The sequence below is a fragment of the Momordica charantia genome (genome assembly GCF_013281855.1).
Source record: "Momordica charantia cultivar OHB3-1 chromosome 2 unlocalized genomic scaffold, Mcharantia_2.0 BLBB01000002.1, whole genome shotgun sequence".
In the NCBI taxonomy this organism is placed as follows: domain Eukaryota; kingdom Viridiplantae; phylum Streptophyta; class Magnoliopsida; order Cucurbitales; family Cucurbitaceae; genus Momordica; species Momordica charantia.
Genome location: NW_028275160.1, coordinates 10968301 through 10978389, shown reverse-complemented (window position 1 = coordinate 10978389; position 10089 = coordinate 10968301). Strand labels below are relative to the sequence as shown.

The window sequence follows — 10089 nt, the reverse complement described above, 5'->3', positions numbered from 1 at the left end:
AGTTTCTCCTCATCCGTACTTTTATATATACTTATTCGATACCACTTGCAAATATACAATATTTTCTATTTAACTTAATTTTATAATAAGATAAATGAATGAGAAAAAAACAATAACACTAATAGTAAAATAATAACAATAATAAAAAGAAAAAAGAAAAAAAAATTAAGATGTATATATACAAACTTCATCAAGATATATATACTTTTCATACCACTTCTTTTTAACGAATATATGTTACCTTTCATATTTTTAATGTATTGATTAAAAAATGTATAAGTACTTTAATTTTTATTTTAACAATGTTATTTAACCTAATTTTGGCCTATTATTTTTTAAAAATATTTTGTTTGTTTATTAGAAATTCTAAAAAAAAATTCAAGCTAATTTAACTTAATATTATAATTAAAATTATTAAAAAAATCTTTAAATTATATTATATTATTAGAAAAGGAAGAGACAAAAGTTATATTCCAAACTTTTTAGATATCGTACAAATTATTGTTCATAATTAATTTATTAATTTACTATTTATAATTAATTAAAACTTATTTATTTCCTACAAAAATTTTTTTTCAACCAAATCAACATGAACTTGTAATAGATCAATATATTATTATTATTTTCTAAAAAAACATTCTAAATACATGAAACATAAAGAACAATACAAAACAAGTCCCAAGGGATAGCTTGGGTGGCTTGGGCCTCAAGAAATATCCTTGAGATCTTGGATAGCTTTAACGTTACAAAACTTTTGAAATACTATTATTGATTTAATTAAAGAAATAATTTAATTCTATGGTATGGAAAACCTTTTGTATTCTAATTTAGATCATGTATATTTATTATTATTGATAATTAATAATCAATAATTAATTTAATATTTATAATAAATTATTAATGCTATAATTTGTAAATTAATAAATTAAGGAAGGGACAAAAACGTCCAAAAATGTTTTCTGAGATCCTCCCATTTTAATAATAATAATAATAATAAATATGTACTATTAATTTAATTTGCACGTTGTAATTTATTATTACTTGTAAGAAACACGTGCGTTGCACGTAGAATCTTGCAGTTCTAAATTAAAGTAAAATAAATAGTGTTTTTTAAGTTTATAATATTATCATTTAAAGAAAGAAAGTTATTATATATAAATATAAATTCAAGATATGATATTGTTGTAATAAAAGAAGATGATGAATATTAGCATGAAAAGTAGGTACAAATTTGAAGTGTAAGAAAGATGAAAAAGCACCAACGTGCAAGTTTTTTTTTAAATGAATTAACGTTCTTAATTTATCTATAATTTTCTTGATTATAAATTATTATATTACATTTTATCTTTGTTAAATTGTGTGACGTTAAATCATTGAGTTTGTTCATTCTAGAATGAAAAAGAAAGGTAAGAGTGAGAGAAAGAGTAAACCCTAAAAGGTCCAATCTAATGATATTGAGAGGGATAAAAATTGTTTGTTTGCCCTAACTTTGTAAAAAGAATTACAAACATTTCACATATATAAATCAAATGCATCAGTTTAAAAAATAAATAAATAAAAATCAAACTCATAAGCATTCTTATTATCCAAATTATGAGAATAATTGAATTTTGCTTTATCTTGATTCCATCGACCACCATCTCGACACATCGTACTCTGGAATTTCTTTCAACCTGAACAATGATAAATTTGGGTTCTCTTCACTATCAATTCTCCTATCGATCACCCATATGTGCATTGTTGTTGTCGTTGCTAAAGCAAGAGAGTAATTTTCATACCTTCACACCACTTGGAAAATTTTCCACTGTTTCCATCCACCACCTCTTGATTTTTGGTTGGCATTAGAAAGAGAGGACACATATTTATATATGGAATGGAAGGGGATTAGGAAGATGAAAGGATTGGGAGAGGCTATGTATAATGGAAGGGTGTTAGGAAGATGAAAGGATTGGGGGAGGGTATGTGGTAGATGAAAGGAGTTAAAAAAAATCAATGAGAAAGATAAAGTTAATGAAAGAATAATTAAGAAAGAGAATATTAGTAAAGAGAAAATAGGGAATTTAGAGGGATGGGATCCTGATGGAGAGAAGAGATAAATTGAGGGAGAGAAAATTTGTATTTTAATGACACAATTGCCATCAAAAGAAAAGTAAAGAGAGTTATAATGAGAGGGCAAAAATGATATATAGAAGTTTCTCCTCATTCCACCTTTTATAATACTATAGATTTTGGAAAGTATTCATAGTATTTTTTTTATATAATGATTAATAGGTTAAAAATGAAGCAAAACTCAATTTCATCTTAAATTTTATTTTACAAGAATTAAATTAAAGAATTCAAACCATGCATAAATTTATAGAATAAAAGAAAAATAATTGTATATACTTTCAACAATATGGTTAAACAACATCGAACTGAAAAATTGGAATGAATTCTACTGCAATATTTAAGAAACCTTAAAAATAAAAGAATTTTGAGTAGAGAAACTAAAAATAATAATACAAAAAGTAGAAGAAGAAACGAAGAAATGTAACTCAAATTGTTGTTAGAAATAAGTGGAGGAGAATCCTTTTATAGTTGTAAAAAAAAAAAAAGATAAAGGTAGTTTTGCAACTTTTAATATCCTATAATCAAACTATTAAATAATAATGTTAAAAATTTTCGTATTTTAAACTTTAAAATGAAAAATTAAGTGTGTTGGATGCGAATTTGGACCTGCCATGTGTCATGGTAAGAGAGGGTAAGCCGATTTGACATGCGGATGGAATTAGAATTTTCCTAAGGATTGTTCAGGTCAGCAGTTACGGTCCGAGCTAAGAGGACAGGCCGACCTGAACGAAGTCCGTAAGCGTGTCCCTTCCGAACCCGACAACGCGCCGTATTTTTAGGGTGTGTGTCAGAGTCCTGTCGGGCCTAGTTTCTATAAATAGAAACCTTAGCCTTAAATGCAAGATACGCAATCCTCAGTAGACTCGGCAAGTTAGCTCGAACTAGAATGACTTGCACGTCGGAGTGCTAACTTTGTTTTGCAGGTCACAAGAGTACTCGCAGGGAGCGCTAGGCAGTTGGCCGCAGCTCGTCTTGACCGTTTCGATCTGCTTCGTAATCGAGCTCAAACATTTGGCGCCGTCCGTGGGGACGACGCATCTAGAAGTCAGTCTCACCCTTTGCAATTTGAGCCAATGGCCCAACCCGCTCCCAGCAGTCACGATCTCAACTTTCACCAATCCACTCTCCGATGAGGGATGCTGCCACTTCTCGTGCCCATCCTCGACTCACGTACTCTCAGGTGGCCGGAACTCCCGTCATCAAACAACAGCCTCAGGCGGGGGTGGTCAAGGAGAATGGAGGTCGGCCGGCCACATCGATCCAGTAGCAGTCCGGGACTTCCACCTCGCCTCAGATCAGTTTCCGTCGCTACAACCTCAAAGGAACGGGTTGCCGCCCCGTGCACCTTGCCTCCGCGGTTGGAAAAGCACAGGTGCGCGCTCCGGGGCAAGTGCCGATGCAGGCGTGGACCCAGTCATGGTAGCCAACGTGATCACTGAGCTTACGGAAGTCAAGGCGAGGCTCGAGGCGGTCGAGAGAGGCAGCGAGGTGTCCGGCTCTTCCGTCTCTAGGGATCCCATTCGAGGAAAGGGACCGATGCATCCGACCCAAAGAACGGAGTATCAGTTCCAACCTCGCAGGGAGGCCCAAGCTGGAACACCCTCGCGAAAGCCATAACGGGTGAGGACAGGCAATGCCCTGGGAGCACAGGTGCGTGGCCACCTTCAGCAGGACAACCGGGTCGAGGGCCGACGCCCGAGGATCCGACCAATTCGGACTCCCCTGGCATCTTTCGATAGCTCCAATGCCCATCAGGGCCGAGGTGAAGAGATGCCAAGGCGACGAGTAGTGGCACCCGGAGATCGGGAGTATCTGGTTGACGATAAGGAGGAAAGGCCAGAGGTCGACGATCGAGAGAGGTCCTCCCACGCTGACCATTTGTTTCGGTCTAAAGTGGACCTCCTCCGAGATCAGTTCCAAAGGGAGATAGAAGATCTCAAGCGTCAGTGCAGGCCTGTAGACCCGCATAGCGTAGCCGACCAAGAGGAACCACCTTTCTCCCAAGCGATCCTAGACACCTATCCCACCGAGGTTCAAGGCTCCGGTCATGAGTTCTTACGACGGGTCTGGAGATCCGATCTCCTACGTGGAGGTGTTCGAGGGGAAGATGGATTTCCTGGCCGCAAGCGACGCCATGAAGTACCGAGCATTTCAAATAGCCTTGGAAGGCTCGGCAAGATTGTGGTACCGACAGTTGAAGCCCCGATCCATCAACAGTTATCAACAGTTGAGGAGGTTGTTCATCAACCAATTCTCAGCTCGGCAGTTGTTGAAGTTGCCGCCCTCTCACCTCAGAATAGTGAAGCAACGGGACAACGAGTCTCTGACGGAGTACATCGCTGGGTTCATGGACGAGCATGTCAAAGTGGTAAGTTGCAACGATGACATCGCCATGATGTACTTCACCACGAGTTTGAACGACAGGAACTTGACGATAGAGTTTGGAAGCCGACCGCCGGCCTTCCTGAACGAGATGCTCGCTAGAGCTCGCCAGTACATTGACGGCTTGGAGTTGTGGAAAGCCAATGGAGCCCGGTGAAGCAACCGCGGTAAAGATCGGGACCGAAAGTTCCCTCCTCCCAAGAAGCAACGAAGCGATGGTTGGGCTCGTCTCGGCGGGCCGACGACAACCAGAGTAGAGGCCGCCGCGATGAGAAGGCCCCTTTAGACCGACGAGGGCTGAAGATCGACAAGTTCACTCCGCTGAACGCCTCAATCGTAAGATCTACGCGGCGGCTAAAGATACCGACCTAGAGGCGCTTTTCGCAGCCCAGAAGGCTCCGCGACTTCCAGGGAAACGAGACAAGCGACTTTACTGACTGCGATTCCACAAGGATCACGGCCACGACACTTCACGCTATTTCCACCTGAAGGAGCAGGTTGAGGATCTGATCCGGAGGGTTTATCTCAAAAAATACATCGGCTGGCGTGAAACGGCAGAACCAGAGGGTCGGCTCGGGAGGAGAAGCGAGAGAAGTCACAACCACCGAGACGGAAGGAAGATCGTCCCGCCATTATAAATACCATCAATGGGGGCCCGAGTGGGGACAGTCGGGGCAGAAGAGAAAAGCTCTGGCTCGGGAGCAGCACACGAGGTTTGTACCTCGTACCCCAAGGAACCTGTGATGCCGATCTTATTCGACGACCAGACAGGGAATGAGTGCACATGCCCCATAATGACGCCCTAGTAATCGCCCCACTCATAGATCACGTGAAGGTGAGAAGAGTTCTTATCGACAGTGGAGCGTCGGCTAATATCTTATCGTTCTCGACCTACACGGCCCTGGGGTGGGAGAGGAAGCATTTGAAGCTCAGCCCGACGCCTTTGGTCGGTTTTGCAGGGAGTCAGTCAGCGCGGAAGGATGTGTCTCGCTCTCTGTCACCATTGGCGAGGGAGATCAACAAGTAACTAAGGTTGCAGAATTTGTTGTGATAGATCGGAGCTCTGCGTACAACGCCATAATTGGTCGGCCTTTGATTCACACGATTTCCGTGCAATTCCATCCACTTATCACCAGGTCTTGAAGTACCCCACCTCGACCGGAATTGCGACAATCCTGGGTGAGCAAAAGACGTCCAGAGAATGCTACACAGCCGCGATGAAGGGAACAGCCACTTGTGCAGCGGTCACGGACGCGGCAGAGCCATGTGCCGCCGAACCAAGCCGAGCCGCGGTACCCCCAGCCGAAGGGCTAAAGCTTGTCCCCCTGTTGGGGCCAGAAAAGCAGGTCAGCGTTGCCAGCAAACTAGGGGCCGAGGTAAAAGAAGAGTTAGTCGGTTTTCTAAAAGCAAATGATGACGTATTCGCATGGTCTCATGACGACATGCCGGGCATAGACCCAAGTATAATGGTGCATAGGCTTAATATAGATCCTAGCTATAGGTCTGTGAGGCAAAAGCGTCGGCCTGTCGACGCCGAGCGAAGTAATGTAATTTGTCAAGAAGTCGAGCAGTTGCTACAAGCTGAATTCATAAGAGAAGTTCATTACCCCGCGTGGCTATCTAATGTTGTTTTAGTTAAAAAGTCAAACGGCAAGTGGCGTGTCTGTATTGACTTTACGAGCCTCAATAAGGCGTGTCCGAAAGACAGTTTTCCCCTACCTCGGATAGATCAGCTCGTCGACGCAACGGCAGGGCATGAACTCATCTCCTTCATGGATGCATACTCTCCGGGTACAATCAGATTCGGATGCATGCGCCCGACCAAGAGTATACCGCCTTTGTTACCGATCAAGGGCTGTATTGTTACAACGTCATGCCTTTCAGTCTGAAGAATGCCGGGGCGACCTACCAGCGAATGGTTAACATGATGTTCGCCAACCAGATCGGACGCAACATGGAGGTATATGTAGACGTCATGTTAGTAAAAGTAGGCAAACGACCTCCCATTTAGCCGACCTGGTAGTGGCCTTCAGCGTGCTTCAGAAGTATCAGATGAAGCTCAACCCGAGCAGTGTGCCTTCGAGGTCTCGTCGGGAAATTCCTCGGGTTCATGGTACACGAACGTGGAATTGAAGCAAATCTGGGCAAGATAAGAGCAGTCCTCGAGATGGAAGCACCGAGGAATATTAAGCAGCTACAGAGGTTGAATGGTCGGCTGGCAGCCTTGAATCGCTTCGTATCTCGCTCTACTAACAAGTGCCACCCTTTCTTCCAAACACTAAGGAAAAAGGGTCGGTTCGAATGGACCGACGATTGCGAAGCTACACTTCGGCAGTTGAAGCAGTACCTCAACTCAGCTCCCTTGTTGTCAAAGCCGCTGCCTGGCGATGTACTCTACCTGTACCTAACAGTGTTGGAAAATGCAGTGAGCTCAGTACTTATCAGGGAGGCAGAAGGACGGTAGAGCCCTGTTTACTACACGAGCAAATCGTTGACCGAGGCCGAGGCTCGTTACCCCTGTGTTGAGAAGCAGGCCCTAGCCTTGGTAACCTCGGCGCGACGTCTACGACCATACTTCCAGGCGCACAAGATAATCGTTCTGACAAACTTCCCCTTGAGGCAGATTTTCTACAAGCCCGAAACGTCGGGTCGACTGATGAAGTGGGCCCTAGAGTTCAGTGAGCATGACATCGCCTTCGAGCCGAGAACAGCGTTGAAAGGTCAGGCAGCCGCAGACTTTGTTGCCGAGCTAACCCCACCCAGGCAAGGGGGCGATGTCCGTGACCAGTGGACACTATACGTGGATGGTTCGTCCAATGAGAAAGGTTGTGGGGCAGGCATGCTGCTCCTGGGCCCCGATGGTCTTCGCTTTGAGTACGCACTCCAGTTTAGCTTCCGAGCTTCCAACAACGAAGCCGAGTACGAGGCATTGATAAATGGACTGAAGGTCACCAGAGGGATGGGCGTGAGGCGACTTTTGATTCTCAGCGATTCCCAGCTGATTGTCAATCAGGTTACCGAGGAGTACTAAGTGAAGGAAGCTTGTATGGAGAGGTATCTGGCCAAAGCCCGAGTGCTCCTCGCCCAGTTTGAGGACTATGTGATTCGACAGGTGCCGAGGTCTGAAAACTCCAATGCCGACGCACTGGCTCGCCTAGCCTCGGCATACGAGACCGACCTACCGAGAACAGTTCCAGTTGAAATATTCGCTGAGTCGTCCATCGACCAGCCTGAGGTAATGGAGATCCAGTCAGCTCAGCCTACACGGATGGACCCGATTAAGGACTTCCTGGTCAGTGGCTCAGTCCCTGTCGATCCGAGCCAGGCCAAAAAGCTCCGACGTCAAGCTGCTCACTACTTGATGCAAGAAGGCAAGATCTTCAAGAGAGGATATTCCCTACCATTACTGCAGTGCCTCGACCCAGAGGAGGCGAGGTATGTCATGCGCGAGATTCATGAAGGGGTTTGCGGAAACCATGGAGGAGCTCGGTCCATGGCCGCGAAGGTCGTCCGCCAGGGCTACTACTGGCCGACAATTGAACGCGACACCAAGGAGTTCGCCGAAACATGCGACAAATGCCAACGCTTCGCGAGCATTTTGAGACAACCCCCGGAGATGCTGACACCGATCTCAAGCCCTTGGCCTTTCGCTCAGTGGGGGATAGATCTGATCGGCCCGCTACCGATGGGGAAGGGGCAGTTGAAGTTCGCCATAGTAGCTGTAGATTACTTCACCAAGTGGGTGGAAGCGGAACCTCTAGCGTCTATTACCGAGGCAAAGGTCGTCAGCTTTGTATGGAAGAGCATAATACGTCGGTTCGGTATACCGAACGCCATCATTACCGACAATGGAAAGCAGTTTGACGGTGCCCGTTTAATCAATTCTATCAACAGCTCGGCATACGTCACCTCAGCTCGTCGCCTGCCCATCCGCAGTCTAACGGGCAAGTTGAAGCTATCAACAAGATCATCAACCGTGGTCTGAAGACGAGGCTGGAATCTCTGAAAGGTCGGTGGGCAGAAGAGTTACCAGAGGTATTGTGGTCTTACCGAACTACACCCCGCCGATCTACAGGTGAGACGCCATACGGCCTGGCCTTCGGGTCGGAGACTGTCGTCCCTGCGGAAGTTGGCATGCCAACGCCCCGAGTTGAGAATTTCGACGAGCAAGCCAACAGTGAAGCTCTACTCGTGAATCTTGACCTCCTCGAGGAGAAAAGATCTCACTCCCAGCTCCGGCAAGCAGAATATCAGAACCGTATGACTCGGTACTACAATGCCAGAGTAAAAGTCAGAACGTTCAAGCCTGGCGACCTCGTCCGCAAGAAGGTAATGCAGCATGTCGGAGCACTCGAGCCGAACTGGGAAGGTCCGTACAAAGTGTTGAAAACACTCCGCCCTGGAGCGTATCTGCTGTCCGACCTCAATGGGAGACAACTCCCTCACCCATGGAATGCAGAGCATTTGCGAGTTTATTATCAATGAGATGTCTGTAATCCGACGTGTAACATTTCATTCGTCAATGAAAGCCGATCTCCAATGACTTGTACAAAATTTGACTTTATTCGTTAGAGTTGTTACTACTACCAAGCTACGTCAAATGGGGGCCAAGGAAGACTACGTGGTATGACCTATGCTAAACGACCTACAATAAGTTATATTTTTTCAAACACGCGAAGCAATGGTCAGCTCGTAGGAACCTGGTTATCCTAAATACACACCTCCGAGCTGAGTTGTTCGGCTCGTAAGCCATTGTGTGGGTAAGAAATTACTAAAACTTGACAAACTCAAACGACGAGACCAAAACTAAAGCTGAGATTAAAATTTTAATCAAATTTTCTCTAAGTATTGGGACTTCAGAAAGAGTAACTCAGGTCTGAATAAAACTGCATTTCATTAAAAAGAAAAAGCTTGATGGAGAGCCGAGGTATATATGCCTCGGCTCAGTACACTGTTCTAATTTAAAAAAAGGATGAAGAAAAGAAGCGACAGAAGAAGGGGACGATCTACTCCTGAGGATGGTTGGCAGGCTTGCTGGACCCTGTTTCGGCACCAGCAGCCTCAGCCTCTTTACTGGCCTCGGCAGGGCGGTCCACCCAAATGGACTCGTATTCTTGCTCGACAGCGGCGATGGCATCCTTCGAGCAAGCGGTGTCGAGCCTGTTGACGGCATAGTAGAAGCCCTTGTCTGCCATGTCGCGAGCTAGGCCGTCGAACTCGGGGAATTCTTTGATTTTCTTCTCCAAGTAGGCCCAGTTCGCCAGATTCTGCCGAGCCTCATTCCAGCCCTTCTCCGCAGTCTCGGCTCGACCCCGAGCGTTCTTCAGGTCGGTACAAGCTTGGGCTATTAGGGCTTGCGACCTGTCGGCCTCAGCTTGCTTCTCAACTCGAGCCTGGCCAACCTCGGCCTCGAGCTCGGCGATCCGCTGCTCGTAGGAGGCGTTCGTTTCCTCTTCCTTCAAGTCACGCCCTCCGAGCTCCAAGCTCATCATCGATGCCGAGAGGCAGGCGTGGTAGTGCAGCTGTAAAAGTTCGAGGTTAGATCAAAAGAAATAAGGGAAAGGAAGAGTAGATGCGAGCTCACATCTGCAGCAAGAG

The 10089-nt window shown here is 45.3% G+C and overlaps 1 protein-coding gene across 1 annotated transcript; it reads left to right on the top strand.

Moving 5' to 3' along the window:
- The first annotated feature begins 6601 nt into the window (after window positions 1-6601).
- Window positions 6602-7522, top strand: LOC148212806 (uncharacterized). The gene is made up of 2 exons (XM_088120926.1): window positions 6602-6925; window positions 7115-7522. The coding sequence occupies exons 1-2, from the start codon at window positions 6602-6604 to the stop codon at window positions 7520-7522; spliced, it is 732 nt and encodes a 243-aa protein (XP_087977052.1).
- The last annotated feature ends 2567 nt before the right edge of the window (window positions 7523-10089 follow it).

Excerpts from the sequence above, each read along its gene's own strand:
- LOC148212806 (XM_088120926.1), top strand. The coding sequence starts at position 6,602 with ATGGTACACGAACGTGGAATTGAAGCAAATCTGGGCAAGATAAGAGCA. Across the intron at positions 6,926-7,114 it reads TGGAAAATGCAGTGAGCTCA|ATTTTCTACAAGCCCGAAAC; the intron begins GTACTTATCAGG and ends CCCTTGAGGCAG.